This window comes from Bos indicus x Bos taurus, chromosome 17 (assembly GCF_003369695.1).
Source record: "Bos indicus x Bos taurus breed Angus x Brahman F1 hybrid chromosome 17, Bos_hybrid_MaternalHap_v2.0, whole genome shotgun sequence".
In the NCBI taxonomy this organism is placed as follows: domain Eukaryota; kingdom Metazoa; phylum Chordata; class Mammalia; order Artiodactyla; family Bovidae; genus Bos; species Bos indicus x Bos taurus.
The window spans coordinates 65,710,408-65,729,174 of NC_040092.1; the positions used below are offsets into that span (position 1 = coordinate 65,710,408).

Consider the following 18,767-nt stretch of genomic DNA (forward strand, 5'->3'; position numbering starts at 1 on the left):
TAAATACCTTTCAAAGTATTTTCCACTCTGGAAACCCACTAACAGAGCAAAGAATAAATAAACCAACAGAGTGGTTTATGTGAAATTATGTTACAACAAACACATGCTATAGGATAAGAAATGTGAACTCACCTTCATTACTAATTGCTTAATAAACATCAACAAGAATGCTCGTAGAGAAAACATTTCTTTTAGATTAGGTCGCGGTCCATCTTTTAAAAAAAGACAAACACATATGCACACACATTGAGTATTTCAAAAACCTCGAAGCGAAGTATAAAATTCCCATTCCCAACAGTTTTCCCACTTACTTATAAGGAACATAAAGGTAACTTTCCTGAAGAGTTTAATGTCTCTAGAAAAAACAAGCATTCAATCTCAACGTGATTGCATATGTAGTGTTTCTAATGTACAAAATCAGTTACACAAAAACTGCAATGAAGACATTTGTTTTTGACTAAGGTCAAAGGAATCTCAAAACAGAAAGATAAGGTAACAAATTTACATTTAGCTTTAAAAGACTCTCTGGGAATCTTACTATGGTAACATAAGTTTACAAAGGAAAAAGAGCAAAAGAAAGTCTAAACTTTACATGTGAACTTAGTATGAAAAAACTTTTCCACTGTTACCACTGTATAAGCTAATATAAAACCCGCAAAAAGTACACGTCAACACAATATCACCCATGAAGGCGGGAAACATCGTGCTGACCACCTCTGACATCTCCTTCTCTTTTTGAAAAAGTCCTTGGTCACACATGGCTCACATTAAAGTCAATTTTCATGTCTGAAACATATAATTCCCAAACAGAAAGCTTTTGAAACCAAATACTCATTGTCCTAAGATCCTAACTCAGGTACTTGCTTGCCTCATATTTTCTGCAATTTTCCCCCCACTAATCATTATTTACAGCTAGTTCCTAGACCACCAAAGCACAGGACCAACACGACCCTGAACAGATCAATTAAACTAGGAAGAAAATTGTTTAAAATTTGTTCCACATGACGATTCCTAGACAAAGAAAAGGTTACAGAGCTACAACAGAATCATAAAGTTTGGCCAGCTTTCTCACTTAAGTATGAGACTTTCCCAAGATCGCTAATCAGTTAGAAAATCAAGGCCAGAATATAATGCAAACACCCAGGACAGTACATGACACACACCATCAGGAAATAATGATTTGGTTCTAGATCTGCTGCAACATGCCAGCTTAAACAAGATCATGGAACTTTCATGTGTCCTCATAGCTTTCTAAATGATAGCATACTGTCTGATAATAAATCTAGTTTATTTTGAAAGGGATTTAAAACAATATTGTACAAATATGAAACCTCATCTTTGTGAATAATTGAACAACCAAAGCATGTGAGTAAAAAATCAGAATGTATATTGTTTCACTCTCCTGCACCTATCTCCTGATTTAAAACAACAGCCCTCAATTCTTATAAAGGGACTGAACCCATCTTCACACTCAGATCATGTGTTCTGGGGGGTAAGAAGGGCCTCCTCTTCTGGGCAATCTGAAGAACACTGTCATGCAGATAGACACACGATGCAATCACAGCCAGTGAGCAACAAAGAGACTAAAAGGACTTTTGCTGGAAATGCTTGATACAGGCAGGTACTCCTGCTAGATTTAAAGCTGTGGGGATGTGAAGGTAGGGTGGCTGCTTGCTAATACAGAGAGAGAAACTACATGGAAAGAGCCAATACAGAAGAGCTGGGAAATGGAGAGAGACAAGCTGACAAAATAGCAGGGCCATACTCTGAGCCCCTGCACCAAATTCTACTGGAACTATCAGCCTATTAACCCTGGTTAACCCTCTTTTACAATATAAACCTGGAGTAACAGGCAAGTTTGACCTTGGAGTACAAAAGGAAGCAGGGCAAAGGCTAACACAGTTTTGTCAAGAGAACACACTGGTGATAGCAAACACCCTCTTCCAACTACACATGAGACGACTCTACACATAGATGTCACCATATGATCAATACCAACAACAGACTGATTATATTCTTCCCAGATGAAGATGGAGACACTCTAATAGTCAGCAAAAATAAGCCCTAAAGCTGAATTTAGAAAAGGCAGAGGAACCAGAGATCAAATTGCCAACACATGTTGGACTACAGAGAAAACAAGGGAATTCTAGAAAAACATCTACTTCTGCTTCACTGATTACCCTAAAGCCTTTGGCTGCGTGGATCCCAACAATCTGTGAAAAATTCTTAAAGAGACAAGAATACCATACCACCCTTACCTATCTCCTGAGAAGCCTGTAAGCAGGCCAAGAAATAACAGAACAGACATGGAGCAACTGACAGGTTCAAAACTGGGGAAGGAGTACAACAAGGCTGTGTATGGTCACCCTGCTTATTTAACTTACATGCAGAGTACATCAAGCAACATGCTAGACTGAAGGAATCACAAGGTGGAATCAAGATTGCTGAGAGAAATACCAACAATCTCAGATATGCAGATGATACCACTCTAAAATCACTATGGATGGCGACTGCAGCCATAAAATTAAAAGGCAGATGTTCCTTGGAAGAAAAGCTATGAAAAACCTAGACAGTGTATTAAAAACCAAAGACATCACTTTGTTGACAAAGGTCCATATGGTCAAAGCTACAGTTTTCCCAGTAGCCACATACAGATGTGAGAGTCAGACCATAAAGAAGGCAGAGAACCGAAGAAGTGATGCTTTCAAACTGTGGTACTGGAGAAGACTCTTGAGATTCCCTTAGACAGCAAGGAGATCAAACCAGTCAATCCTAAAGGAAATCAGTCTTGAATATTCATTGGAAAGACTGATATTGAACCTGAAGCTCCAATACTTTGGCCACCTTATGTGAAGAGCCAACTGACTGGAAAAGACCATGATGCTAGCAAAGATTGAGGGCAGGAGAAGGGGGCAAAAGAGGATGAGATGGTTGGATGGCATCATCGACTCAATGGACGTGAGTCTGAGCAAACTCCAGGAGATAGTGAAAGACTTCCGAGTCCTGGCATGCTGCAGTCCATGGGGTCACAAAGAATAGGACGCAACTTAGCGACTGAACAACAATGAGCAATAATGCAAACCAGTTTTAAGCAGGTTTGGCAATACTTTAAACAAGCCACTATTTGTCAAAATTTTTATTTTGACCCCTTCTATGAACTATTGACATAATAATGAATATTAGTCTTCCAATAAGTTAGTTCCAATTATACAGGAAAATAATTACTGAAATTCTGTAGTTTCCTTAAATTAGTTATTAGAAGCAGATACTCCCTACTCCTACAAAAAAATCTCCATTCTCTCAAAAAACACTGCTGTCAATGACTTTCAATGGAATAACTGAACTCAACATCAATACTAGTTGCTAATATAGAATTTTCTCTCATTCTCAATGCCTTAGAAATCATCCTAGTCATATTTGATCCCCAAAGAACTCATACTAGCAAAAGTAGCATTCTTCTATAAAAATAGTAAGCTGTTAATCTCTGTCAACCACAATTTAGGACAAACTATTAAAATTATCAGCAAGATTAAAATGAAATTTTGCCATGAAAAGATTTAGAAAAACTTTCAGAATAATGCATTGTTTTAGGAAAAAAAGAAATGCAAGAAAGAGGGAGGGAAAGAAGGAGGGAAGAGAAAATCCTGAATTTGCATATATATGTAACATAATATACAGATAGAGATGAAATACCTAATCCTTTTGGGGTAATCCCACTCCGATCTTGAGGGTTCACTGCCCAGTAGTAGTACTTCAGTGTATGCATTATGAGAAGCACTGTGCCAACTCTCCGAATGGCATTATATATGTTGACTGTACCAATGAATTCCGTGGACAGGTAAGTATAGAGTGTCAACTGCACCTAGAGGATCAAAATGAAGAGCTCAAATCAAAGAAACAGACCAGCATTTTACCGTTCTTTCCAGTAATACTCTCAGGTTGCTCTATTCGGACCACACTCGTTCTAAAAAGCAAGCTGCTTAATTAGCTTGATAGTAACCTCCATGTTAACAGACAACATATAGCCACGGACACATACCCAGAAGCACACACGCTCCTTACAAAACAAAAGCAGGCCAACGCTCCTGTTACAGCGGCGCTATGAAGTGAACACCCCCACATACTATGAAGTAAACATCCCACATACACCGCGCTTTTGCAGCACTGTTCCTACAGTGCTGAGAAAACTGATTCCTGTTTAGCAATCAGCAATTATTCATGAACTTACACACTTCTTTATAATAAACCTACTATTTATACTTTGCATAATTGTTCTCAAAAGCTAGAAATTGTCTTTGTTCTGGAGAAAACTAGTAGCTGGAATAACTCATAAGAAATTAAAAAAAAACAGCAGGAATAACTAAAAAACAGATCAAAAAAAGAAAATCATACAAAAATATGTAAAGCCTATCTTAAGAAATATTTATTAGAAAAAAAGAATTTTGTTATAGCAGCTCATTACTACAAAGATTGTAATTATAATCTTGGCACAAAATAAAAACCACTTTTGTCCTACTTTCATATCAAAATCAAGAATTTTTCACTGCATTACTAGTGGATATACTTTATTAACTAAAAAATATTAAGGAAGGCATGAAATTTGACCAAAACTGAAACTACTCCTGATCATTTACAATGAGTATTTATGTTTAAACATAATGGACATTCCCAGATGCTGAGGGCATTTTCCTTTTTAAGCCTGAAAGATAAAAATTAGGTGCCTATATTCCAGATGCCCTATAAACAAACAAGCCTAAATGAATAAGGGAGTCAATGAGTAACAGTACAAGGTCCAGAACAGCAGACTCTGAGCCCCTTAAAATCGAAGTCTGAAAGATGGCTGTAGTTTGCTGTTGTTGTTTAGTAGCTAAGTCATGTTTGAGTCTTTGCCAACCCATGGACTGTAACCTGCCAGGCTCCTCTGTCCATGGGCTTTCCCTGGCAAATACTGGAGTGGGTTGCCATTTTCTCCTCCTGGGGATCTTCCTGACCCAGGGATAGAACCCACATCTCCTGCATTGAGAAGTAGACTCTTTACTGCTGAACCACGAGAGAAACCCAACTGTGGTTTAGAAAATCATAAACATGCTATAATCCACAGAGTTGCTGAAAGATAACATCATTTTGATGTTGCTACTGCTGTTCAAATAGACAGCCCCAGCTTAGTTGTTATTGAGGATATACAGAACTTTCTATGACATGATTCAAATTCTTAAGTGTGATATTTCAATCAGAAAATATTTACCTTCACCTGTATTTGTAGCACTGTATTACTGAATATACAATGGTGCAGACACTGTCCCTCAGTAGCTAAAAATCTAATGGAGAAGATTAAACATACACACAATTTTAAGTGAAAAACCAAAGGTAATAAATACCCCTACTGAAACATAAGAAAGCTCATGTGGCAATATGTAATTAACTGCAAAACGAGTGCAATAGAGCTATGAAATACTATTAATTCAGAGGCCAGAGAAATTATTTTAGGATAAGCTAAAAGAGTCAAGAAAAGTTTCACTACTAGAGTAGATATTAAGGTAGGCTTTGAAGATGAATAGTTCTAACAATAAGAGGAAATTTCAAATAGAGAATATTGTAGATAACACAAAAAGCTTCCCTAGATCTGTAACAACCATCCTCAATCTTGCCTGCATTAAAATACCTGGAAAACATTTTTTAAAATACCTGTCTGGGTCTTGTCCCAGACCAATTAAATCAGAATCTAGGGAAGAGGGAGTGAGATTCTCTTTTCATTTAAAAAAAAAAAAAAAAAAAAACCCTTACCAACTAATTCTATAGACAGCCAAGATTAAGAACCACTGCTCTAGGATAACTTTTGGTACCCACTTACCCATTGAGGATAACTGATTTTTCATATAGAAAGCCTAGAAAGAACTGGCATGAAGACTTAATGTTTTATTCTGAAAACAAAGAGAAACCTTTACAAATTTGGGGGCTAAGAAATGTTCTGATGAGAGTGACTGTGATATGTTGAAAGCATGAACGAATTCTAACAAAAGTGAAAAACCAAGATATGGAAAACTGGAGAAAGTCAGTTTCCTGAGAATGATACTGCAGATAAAGACAAATTAATAGGATTGAACAGCAACATAGTGAGGTAAATAAGAACAGTGACCTCAGGATCATGCATATTCTGATTTTGAATAATTCTTCACTCTATATAATCTAATAGCCACACAAATACATGAAAATGTCTTTCCCATCACACCTAAATTCTGTGTATGAGAGCAGGAATCAGACCTGTCTTATTCACCACTGTATCCATAAGGCCGGCCACTCAACAAATGAAAGACTATTGTCTACAAGAAAACTCATCTCTCGTGTTAGGTCATTTAAAAGACTGTCTCTGAGCAAATCAAACTTAAATGCGTATTATAAATGACTAGGAGCAGCCTGTTCCAAAAGCAAAGATTGATTCATACGACCATACCCTCAACTTTGGTAACCAGAGGTGAATTTACCATGAAGCTAATGAAGCTTAAACTTTATGCCCACTCACCTATACATGTTCCTTGCAAAATCCTAAACCTAATTTTACATGTTGCATTCTTTTTGTTAAAGAGCTCCTTTCTCCCCCAAATTGTATGACCTTTAGGTCAAACAAACTTTATATCTGCTTTTTGTTATAACTACCTTTATGATAAAATTAGATATAACCCCTCAAGGATACACAAAGCATAAGGCTGAAACAAAACTGAAGTTTAATATTAACAAATCAACTGCAAATTCTAAAAAGGAAATTAAAGAAAATTATTAACAAGGAAAAGGTAAGAAATACAGTGCAATAATACTACGGACGTAAGGAAATGATATAATGAAATTTTTAAAATATTCCCCTACAACTAAGTATCTAATAAGAGGAGGTTTTTTGACCACATCAAAAGAGGCCCAAAGGCTTACAAATGTGCTGCTTAGTTAAGACAAAGAAGTGTTTAGTAAAAAGTTTAAGAAGTAACTTGAAACAATCCTTGAAAAGAAATAAGACTGAGGGTCATAGAAGAGAAAGAGGTCAAATTTGAACCCAGAGATAAAAAGCTACAACCTCCAGCTGCCTCCTTTGATTATTTCCAAATGGCAATCAGAGTCAGCAGCTGTTTTTCTCCTTAACATCTGAAAAGAGCAGCTGAAAATAAGATACTATGACTCCAGAAGAGCAAAAAAGTCTGCAGACATTTTTTTCTGACAACTAAAGTAAGTACGTGTTATTCCAACCTGAACAATGATAAACACTTGCAAGTGAACCAGAAAGGAGAGGGGAAGAGAGGAAATCCAATGTTTAGGATAACTTAATAGAACTTTAGGGTTTATGAAAAGTTTTATTTACATATTTTATCACAAATTCACTTGTTTACTTAATGCAATCGGTTTGATGTTATAGTACTAAACTACTGTATAAAATATAATTGTTTAATAATTTTAATTAATGTGAAATTAAAATAATTAAATGAGACCAGCACATCATGGAAGCCTTCAAGAAAGGGTGACATTTCAGCTGTTCCTGTAAGAATTAAACTCAGTAGCTCATGATTTTAGTGGAAGGAATATGTATGTATAACACAGAGAAAGGGAGCACAATGAGTATAATTTATATGTATGTATATACATTCATACATACATAAGGACGCATAGATATATATGCAATCCAACTATGGTTAAGGAAATGTAAATCAAAATCTCTCCCAAATAACATTTTATTTAACAAAGAAAATATATACTATTTCTGTATTTCAAAAAATGCTATTACTGCTTTAGGAAAGGAGGGACAGATGGAGGGAGGGAGGAAATACTGTCTTGCAAAAGTACATTTAGTCAGGTGGGAGGGAGGTTCAAGAGGGAGGGGACACATGTATTTTTGTGCTTTAGTTGCTAAGTCCTATCCAACTGTTTTGTGAGCCCATGGAGTATTTAGCCTGCCAGGTTCTTTGTCCATGGGATTTTCCAGGTAAGATTACTGGAGAGGGTTGCCATTTCCGTCTCCAGGGGATCTTTAGACTCAGGGATTGAACCCATGTCTCCTGCACTGGCAGGCAGGTTCTTCACCACTGACCCACCAGGAAAGCCCTGGATATATATGTATGTATGGCCGATTTACGTTGTTGTACGGCAGAAACCAACACAACACTGTAAAGCAATTATCCTCAATTATTAATTAAAAATAAAAGTACATTTAGTCAAAAAATGCATTCCACTGAAAGCTTACACAACAGCATGTAAAAGGATAAAAGAAAATCCTCTTCATTATCACTCTTCTCAAGTACAAAAATGTAGTGAACATACTAGCACACAATCAATGTATGAATTACCTTGGCTGGGGTATGAATCCATAGAGCTGGGTTAAGAAGAATGTGATCACACAATTGCTTGAGTAAGGGCATCCCGTTCGGCAGGTTACTCAGGTATTTTGAAAATACAAGGCAAAGTTCAAGTACTGCTCTGCTGACATGGGATTTGGAAGACTGCAGAGGAAGATATTTCAAAGGTCACTAGCAACACAAAGCAAGGGAAGTAAGTTAAACGTTGTCAATACCAGAAAAAGTTGGTCCACAAACCATGCTCAAAGTTAAAGATACTTTGAGATTCAATAAAACAGTGCGGGCAAGGTAGAACAGCAACAGGTTGTTTTAATTTAGGTAACTTTACATTAACCAAAGACACACTTGCAAACAGAATTTCTCAGCTTCTTAGGAGACCAAGTTTCATGGACTACAAATTAAGAATAAAAAATGTAAAGCATTTCATACTTTACCTTTTCAAGACTATATCCTATGACCAAGAAGCCCTTGCAGGCAAGCATCTGCTCCTGCATAGCAATTGAGTTCTTCAACAACTCCATGATAAAAGCCAGCAAAGTTGAACTGGAATAAGGGGAAAAAAAACAACAACAGTTTGAAAAACCATATTGTCTTAAAAAAAAAATGGGGGAGAGGTGGTTAGATAGATACAGCCTTTCAATTACCCTTAATAAAAAGTTTCTATTCCAAGGAAACTGATGCTTTACTAAAACTACCTCCAATATTATTTCAGGACTAAAATTGTAATGTAAGATTAGGATTTATTACTCAAATATTTAGTTCATATTCTTTATCACAAATATATTATTAAATGAATTACTTTTGAAACAATATGACAAACATGCACAAAATAGAGAAAACCCAGCAATGTCCAAAAACAAGTAGTAAGATGGCTAACAGAAGTTTATTACTTTGCCCTAAGAAATGGATGTAACTTAGATAAGTTGGATGTAACTTAGATAAGTTGGATGTAACTTAGATAAGTTAGAGAGTTAGAGGCCAAACAGATGGAAAAAATACGGAGCAAGCAGACTAGGACAGAAATCCTCAAACTGGCTTCATTTGAACAGAGGATAGAGTACGTAAAGGGGAAGATAAATAAAGATGTAAGCAAACTGAAGTATTCAAATAATAATTTAAGTATTTTCCTCATTATCCGAACAGAAAAATCTAAAGTAGTAAGACTACAGTCATGCTTCCAACCTCATAACTTTTATATACTCAGCATGGAATAGAATAAAGGTCAGCTGTTTTGTCCCTCTCAAAAGTTCTGAGAGATTCCCACTAGGAAAGGGAGCACAGCCAACCTCCTTCACAAAAGTACTTCTATTTTTCAACTGTCAGCAATTCTAATAAAGTTGAAAAGTTAAAAAAAAAAATCAAAAAATAAATAACTGAGCTGTTACAAAGGTTTCAGACTAGGATGCAAAAAAATTTTATGAAGGAGCAATAGGTCAAGGATAATTTTAATTATTTTAAATGTAGCCAATAAATACTAGCTTTGATACATAATTCCTTTTAAAAATAACTCATTTTCTTGCCTAAAAATAATCTGGAAAATTTATTAAAACACTAAACATATACATTGGTAGTAGACTTCAAGTTGCATATAAAAGTAGAAATTAGAGAATTTCAAAAAGGGAGAATACAAAAAACATTAAAATCACTCAATAATTAAACATAATTATTTTATTATAAATAGTTTCACTAGGATACATAGCCATAAAAAATTCATTTCTACATCCTCTCTGACATTTTAATAACTTGTCCTAGAATTCATGTCTCTTCCCTTTTTTACACTCAACACTAAAAGAGAGGAGACAAAGGTGCCAAATAAGCAATTTAGTTTTGAAAAAAATAAATCACTTATTATTATGTAACATAATCAAAAATTTTACATTTCAATATGTTACCTGCAACAATAATTAAATTCAATATGTTACCTGCAACAATAATTAAATAAGGAAAACTTACCATAAGAAATTACTGCCAAATAACCATTTTAAATATTTTTATTTTAGGCAAAAATACATACATTTCTGGTATTATTACCATGCCTAACTTTATTCAAAACATTATTTTTGAAGAGCTCCCTATTTCCTAGTGATAAAGAATTTAAATATTATTAGAATTGAATTTGTAGTAACAATTATAACTCACAAATTTCTTTATGTTCTTTATTAATCCTACAACAAATTTACAAGATTGAAAAAAAACATTGTGCAGCTCAGTGATGAGAATAATTCACATCAGTGAAAGAAAAAACAAAAGGACTCACCATATAGTCGAGTCAATCTCATCAGATAAATATTGCTTATAATCCAACTGTGCAAAAAGTGGGAACAGTACTTGTACTCCTCCAACTGAATGCATGGCACTTTGGATAGAATGTGTTAAAACCGCCTTCACGTCCTTGTAAAACAGAAGACACAGTAAAGATTCCAATGATTCTTTTCCAAAAACTAAATACATTTTATTAAAAATAAAACATAACAGGAACAATAAAATGTTACAGTTCATGTATCTGTAATAGAAGCTACCAAATACACCTCAATAATACATCAAAATTTACCATTAGAAATATTGTTAAATATCATTCCTAGTACCTGGAGCATGAGTGCGTGCGGTGAATGAACGAAAATCGAAGGGTTGTCCTTAGGGGATGATTCGAGACAGAGTTGGGCATCTGTGGCGCGTGGATTGTACGTGAACGCAATGGCACTAGAGAGTTTGCCATCATACAATAAAAGCTTGTGATGCTCAGCAAGGAACAGGTCACTTTCTGCTTTGAATTTAAATGTACCCTAAGAATAAAAAGTAGAACAGTTAAGATACTATGCCACAAAAAGAAAATCTAACTATAAAGCATCATAAATAAACAATTCAAGGAGAATATCGACCATTTTCTTAACAATATCAATTAAGAGAAGCCCTGCATGTTTTATTACTTCTAAAGTAGTCTGAATTCATTTTAAAGGTATAATGGAAATCAACCTGACATTAAAACTTTTCATTTTAAAAAAATGAAAAATTTAATGTCCTACAAAGCATGTTTTGTTTTTTCCTATTTTTGTCTTTTTTGATTCTCTTCTTTAATTTTGTTAAAAGGAACATTTAAAATAAAATTTACCATCTTAAATATTTTTCAAGTGTATAGTACAGTGTTGTTAACTACAGTACACTATTGTATAACACATCTTTAGAACTTTTACATCTTGCTAAATTGAAATTCCCATTGAACAGCAACTCACTTCCACTGCCTGCATCCCACTCCCAATCTCCTAGCAATCATATTCTACTTTCTGGTTCCATGAGCTTGATTACTTTACATAACTCAAACAAGGGAAGTCACAGAGTATTTGTCTTTTTGTGAATGGCATAACATCCTTAAGATTCACCTATGTTGTGGCATGTGTCAGATTTTTTTTTTTCTGTTTAAAGTTGAATAATATTCCATTGTAAATATATATATTTTCTTTATTCATTCATCCACAGACAGTTAGGTTGCTACAACCTCTTACCTATTGTGTAAATAATGCTGCAATGAACATGGGTGTGCAAACAGCTCTTTCATATCCCTTTAATTATCTCATATACATTTACAGAAGATTGCTCAGTCAGGGTCTCCCCTGGTGGCTCAATGGTAAAGAATCTGCCTGCCAGTGCAGAAGACTAGGGTTTGGATCCCACACGCTACAGAGCAACTAATGAGCCCATTTGCCACAACTACCGAGCCTGTGCCATAGAGCCCAGGAACCACAACTACGGAAGCCTGCTCACCCTAGAGCCCACGCTTTGCAAACAAGAGAAGTCAGCACACTGCAACCAGAGCGTAAGCCCAGCACTCCACAGCTAGTGAAGACCCAGCACAGTCAAAAATAAATAAATGAATAAAAATTTTTAAATGATTGCTCAATCATGTGGTAATTAACTGTTTTTAATTTCTTGAAGAATCACCATATAGCTTTCCACAGAGGTTGCACTATTTTACATTCCCATCAGTAGTGCGTAAGGAAACCAATTTCTCCACACTTATATTTGTTTAACAATTCTTATCCTAATGGGCATACGGTGATTGTCTATTATGGTTCTAATTTATATTTCTCTGATGATTAGTGATTTTGAGCTTCTTTTCATATGCCTGCTGCCCATTTATATATTTTCTTTGGAAAAAAATGTCTATTTGAGTCATTCGCCCACTTTAAATGAGTTGAGTTTGTTGCTATTGTTAAGTTGTGGGAGTTCATCAAATATTGTGGATATTATTAACCCTTTACCAGATGTATGGTTTGGAATATTTTCTTCCATTCTGTGGGTTGCCTTTTCACACTGCTTCTTGACGCACAAAAAATTTCAATGCACAAAAGATTGTAAGACACGGTTGTCTATTTTTGTCTTTCTTGTCTATTTCATTTTATTTTTTTTGGTGCTATATACAAAAAATTATTGCCAAACTCGATGTCATGAAGCTCTGTGTTGTTTTCATGCAGGAGTTTTATAGGTTAGGTCTTATGTTTACCTTTAATCTATTAATCCTATGGACAGAGAAGCCTGGCAGGCTATAGACCATGGGGTTGCAAGAGTCAGACTTTAGCGACTAAACCACCACCAATTTATTTTTAGTTAATTTTAATACATGGAAGGTAGGGATCCCACTACTTTTTAAAACACCGTATGTTTAAAAAAAGAAGTGTTTGAGATTAATCTTTCTCCATTTCAGGGTTTTGTATCCTTATAGATAATCATTTTACCATAAATGAAATTCATTTCTGGACTCTGTTCTGTTCCATTTGTCTATGTACCTCTCTTTATGCAAGTATCAAAATGTTTTGATTACTGTACCTTTATATTATGTTTTGAAATCCTGAATTGTAAGAACTCTTTAAATAACTTATTCTTTTGTAAGATTGCTTTAGCTATTTGGTAACTCTTGAGATTTCTGCAAAAAAATGCCATCTGGATTTCAATAGGAATTGGGCTAAATCTGTAGATCACTTTGGGCAGTATGCATCTTTAACAATATTAAGTCTTTCAATCCATGAACACAAGGTGTCTTGTCATTTAATTCATGTCTTAATACTTTCAGCTATGTTTTACACTTTTCACTGTACAAGTCTTATATCCTGTTGGTTAAGTTTATTCCCAAGTATTCTATTTTATGCTATTATAAATGGCATTACTGTCTTCTTGTCTTTTGGGATTGCTCATTATTAGTGTATAGAAATGCAACTAATTTTTGTTGTATATAATGTCAGCTGTGGGCTTTTCATATATGGCCTTATCATTTTGAGGAGTTTCCTTTTACTTGTGAGGCTTCCCTGGTGGCTCATTCAGTAAAGCGTCTGCCTGCAATGTGGGAGACCCAGGTTTGATCCCTGCGTCGGGAAGATCCTCTGGAGAAGTAAATGGCAACCCACTCCAGTAGCTTTGCCTGGAAAATCCCATAGACAGAGGAGCCTGGTATGCTACAGTCCATGGGGTCGCAAAGAGTCGGACACGACTGAGCGACTTCACTTTCACTTTTCACTTTCCTTTTACTTGTAATTTGTTGAGTGTTTTTATCATGAAACAGCATTGAATCTTCTCAAATGCCTTCTCTGCCATCTATTGAGATGATTATGTAGCTTTTGTCCCTGACTCTGTTAATGTGGTGTACGGCACTGATTTATTCTCACATGCTGAACCAGACTTACATTCCAGGAATAAATCCCCACTGGTCATAGGATATGATCCTTTTAATGTGGTTGAGGATTTCTGAATTAATATTAAATAAGGATATGGCTATTAATATGTAGCTTTCCTGCAGTGTTTTTTTTTGGTGGTTTCAGGGCAATGCTGGACTCTAAAAATGAGTTTGGAAGTATTTCCTCCTCTTTTTATTTTCTGGAAGAGTTGAGGAGAATTGGTGTTATGTCTTCTTTAATGTTTGATAGAATTCTCCAGTGAAGCCAGTTAGTCCTGTGCTTTTCTTTATTCAGAGGTTTTTGATTACTACCAATTTCCTTACTAGTTATAATCTATTCAAATTTCTATTTCTTCAGTCTTGGTAGGTTGTATGTTTCTAGGGAACAACTATTAGGTTGATAAAAAAAAGTAATTGCAGTTTCAGACCATGAATTTTAAATGATCATTACTAGGATCAAGTGTTACTTGCACAGTCGTGTCCAGTTCTTTGCAACCCCATGGGCTCCTCTGTCCACAAAATTCTCCAGGCAAAAATAATGGAGTGGGTAGGCATTTCCTTTTCCAGAGGATCTTCCCAAGTCAGGGATCAAACCTGGGTACCCTGCATTGCAGGCACATTCTTGACTGTCTGAGCCACCAGGAAGCCCTATCCTAGGCTCAAATACATCTTTATGAATCAAAATAGGAACAACTACAATCAACAATTTTCCAACAAGAAATATGTTTATTCCTGTAGCATAAAAATCCATGCTTTGGAATCCGATGAACTCTTGGAAAGCATTTTCTGCCTCCTGCTGGTTGGCAAGAGGTCAGCTGAACACGGCAGATGAGCCAAAACTTTGTAGCCCAATTTGTTCAATGTTTGAAGTGCTGGGTGTACAACATGCAGTTGGGCGTTGTCATGGAAAAGAACTGTGCCCATTCTGTTGACCAATGCTGACTGTAAGTGCTGACATTTTCGGTGCATCTCATTGACATGCTGAGCATACTTCTCAGATGTAATGGTTCCAGCAGGATTCAGAAAGCTGCAGCGGATCAGAGAGGCAGCAGACTATCCAACAATGACCATGACCTTTTTTTGTTGCAAGTTTAACTTTGGGAAATACTATGCAGTTTCTTCTCAATCCAACCACTGAGCTGGTCACTGCCAATTATCAGATAAAATTCACTTTTCATCGCACATCAAAATCCAAAAGAAAAATGGTTTGGGAAATTAAGGATCAATTTTCTAAAAACAAACACTGACACAATCTAAATAATTAACTGATTCCTTTGAGTTTACAAAATTAATTTGCAACATAGTACGGAGCAGAAAAAAAGTCCAATTAAAAACAGTAATTTACTCTTTGATCCTGTTCAAAGTATAGTGTGTTAACATAAGCAGTCAGAAGCCTTGAAAATAAACAACTAAACAAACATTTTACTTGATATTTTATGTGAAATTTGGGAGTAAATGATTCCTACTAACAAACCTAAACTAAACTAAATCTAAACAAAAGTAATTGTTTGACATATGTCAGGAATAGCTGTTAACTATATGGAAATAATATGCATAAGTAAATACTATTTGATTAATTAAAATAAAAACAATGCCCTTTCAAAGGACTTAAAGCAATATGGTGCTTCACCAAACAGTAAGAATATACAAAAAAAAGCACTCCATCTCTTTTTCCTTGGGAACCAACATTTTCCATCTATAACATATTTAACTGCAATCTTTTAAACATTTTTCTGTATCTCTGCTACTTTAAACAAGTTTTGAGAAATGTCTAAAACATGGTTACACAAAAAATAGATTTCAACAGTAATAAGTAAGTTCAGTTCAGTCGCTGCATCGTGTCCTACTCTTTGCGACCCCATGGACTGTAGCAGGCCAGGGTCTCAGGCCCCTCACCAGTTCCAAGAACTTGGACCAAATTCATGTCCCTTGAGTCAGTGATGCCATCCAACCATCTCATCCTCTGTCATCCCCTTCTCCTTCCTTCAATCTTTCCCAGCATCAGGGTCTTCTTTTCTAATGACTCAGTTCTTCCCATCGGGTGGCCAAATTACTAGAGCTTCAGCTTCAGCATCAGTCCTTCTAATGAATATTCAGGACTGATTTCCTTTTGGATTGACTGGTTGGATCTCCTTGCAGTCCAAGGGACTCTCAAGAGTCTTCAACAACAACACAGTTCAAAAGCATCGATTCTTTGGTGCTCAGCTTTCTTTATTTATACATCCATACATGACTACTGGAAAAACCATAGCCTTGACTAGACAGATCTTTGTTGGCAAAGTAATATCTCTGCTTTTTAATATGCTGTCTAGATTTGTTATATCTTTTCTTCAAAGGAGCAAGCGTCTTTTAATTTCATGGCTGCAGTCACCATCTGCAGTGATTTTGGAGACCAAAAAAACTAGTATATGCCACTGTTTCCCCATCTGTTTGCCATGAAGTGATGGGACCGGATGCCATGATCTTAGTTTTCTGAATGTTGACCTTTAAGCCATTTTTTTCACTTTCCTCTTTCACATTAATCAAGAGGCTACTCAGTTCCTCTTCACTTTCTGCCATAAGGGTGGTGTCATCTGCATATCTGAGGTTATTGATATTTCTCCTGGCAACCTTGATTCCAGCTTGTGCTTCATCCAGCCCAGCATTTCACATGATGTTCTCTGCATATAAGTTTAATAAGCAGGGTGACAATATACAGCCTTGATGTACTCCTTTCCCAAACTGGAACTAGTCTGTTGTTCCATGTCCTATTCAAACTGTTGCTTCTTGACCTGCATACAGATTTCTCAGGAGGCAGGTCAGGTGGTCTGGTATTCCCATCTCTTTCAGAATTTTCCATAGTTTGTTGTGATGCACACAGTCAAAGGCCTTGGGGTAGTCAATAAAGCAGAAGAAGATGTTTTTCTGGAACTCTCATGCTTTTTCAATGATCCAACAGATGCTCACAATTTTGTCTCTGGTTCCTCTGCTTTTTCTAAATCCAGCTTGAACGTGTGGAAGTTCTAGGTTTACGTACTGTTGAAGCCTGGCTTGGAAGATTTTGAACATTACTTTGCTAGCATGTGAGATGAGTACAACTGTGCAGTAGTTAGAACATTCTTTGACATTGCCTTTCTTTGGCATTGGAATGAAAACTGACCTTTTCCAGTTCTGTGGCCACTGCTGACTTTTCCAAATTTGACTGGCATACTGAGTGCTGGCATATTGAATGCAGCACTTTAACAGCATCATCTTTCAGGATTTGAAATAGCTCAACAGGAATTCCATCATCTCCATTAGCTTTGTTCACAGTGATGCTCCCTAAGGCCCACTTGACTTCACATTCCAGGATGTCTGGCTTTAGGTGAGTGATCACACCATCATGGCTATCTGAGTCATTCAGATCTTTTTTGTATAGTTAGTTCTGTGTATTCTTGCCACCTCTTCTTAATATCTCTGCTTCTGTTAGGTCTATACCGTTTCTGTCCTTTGTTGTACCCATCTTTGCATGAAATGTTCCCTTGGTATCTCTAATTTTCTTGAAGAGATCTCCACTCTTTCCCATTCTATTGTTTTCCTTGATTTCTTTGCACTGATCACTTAGGAAGGCTTATCTCTCCTTGCCATTCTTTGGAACTCTGTATTCAGATGGGTGTATCTTTCCTCTTCTCCTTTGCCTTTTGCTTCTCTTCTTTTCTCAGCTATTTGTAAAGCCTCCTCAGACAACCATTTTGCCTTTTTGCATTTCTTCTTCTTGAGGATGGTTTTGATCACCCCCTCCTGTATAACAGCACGAACCTCGGTCCATAGTTCTTCAGGCACTCTGTCTGTCAGATCTAATCCCTTGAATCTACTTGTCACTTCCACTGTATAATCGTAAGGGATTTGACTTAGGTCATACCTGAATGGTCTAGTGGTTTTCCCTATTTTCTTCAATTTAAGTCTGAGTTTTGCAAGAAGGAGATAGCAGATACAAGTTTTGAAAATAAACACCTAAACAAACATTTTATTCTATAAATTCCACATAAAATATAAAATAAGTAAAGCAAAGAGTAATTCTGTGATCATCAATTTCTCACTTTATATAATCTTTAAGTAGAGTTTTAACAGTATCTGATCATACCAATAAGGAAACAAATAAGCTGTTAACATAGGATATAACTCAATAAGAATCTGGCATAGGTTATTTAAAATAAGTAGTTATTTCTATACATTTACCACTTAAGGTTCTTTTCTGAGCCTTGGTATCCTGAATGAGAAAATAAACTATAACCAAGTAGGATTTTCCCAGAGATGCAAGGCTTGTTTAAACTTTGAACAAGCATTGCAATGAACTATATTCATAAAAATAAAGAGATTAAGGTTCCAAGCACCATTTATCTCCAATCCTTCCCTGTTACACTAAAATCATGAGGGTCATAGGCCTATAGGTAGAATAACGTCTTCCCCCAGTCTCACCAAAGATGTCCATGTCCTAATCCCTGGAATATGTGAATGGTGGTTCAGGCGGTGAAGAATCCGCCTTCAATGAGGGAGACCTGGGCTCAATCCCTGGGTCGGGAAGATCCCCTGGAGAAGGGAATGGCTATCTACTCCAGTATTCTTGCCTGGAGAATTCCATGGACAGAGGAGACTGGCAGGCTACAGTCCATGGGGTCTCAAAGAGTCGGACATGACTAAGCAAGTAATACTAACACATCTGGTGGGCTTAATGCAATTACAAGAGTCCTTTTTTAAAAAGAATACTTTTTTCCTTTTTTTCCTAATATTTATATATTTATTTGGCTGCTCTG

The 18,767-nt window shown here is 36.1% G+C and overlaps 1 protein-coding gene across 5 annotated transcripts in view; it reads right to left on the reverse strand.

Moving 5' to 3' along the window:
- Positions 1 to 18,767, reverse strand: part of LRBA (LPS responsive beige-like anchor protein) — a 756,962-nt gene that overhangs the window by 631,167 nt on the left and 107,028 nt on the right. For all 5 annotated transcript variants that reach the window (XM_027513423.1, XM_027513426.1, XM_027513425.1 and 2 more), the window contains exons 10-15: positions 10,919 to 11,116; positions 10,591 to 10,724; positions 8,768 to 8,876; positions 8,325 to 8,477; positions 3,694 to 3,862; positions 133 to 212 (exon numbers count right to left, since the gene is read on the reverse strand). In XM_027513423.1, the coding sequence (XP_027369224.1) occupies positions 133 to 212; positions 3,694 to 3,862; positions 8,325 to 8,477; positions 8,768 to 8,876; positions 10,591 to 10,724; positions 10,919 to 11,116 (843 nt within the window). The remainder of the gene's footprint in view (positions 1 to 132; positions 213 to 3,693; positions 3,863 to 8,324; positions 8,478 to 8,767; positions 8,877 to 10,590; positions 10,725 to 10,918; positions 11,117 to 18,767) is intronic.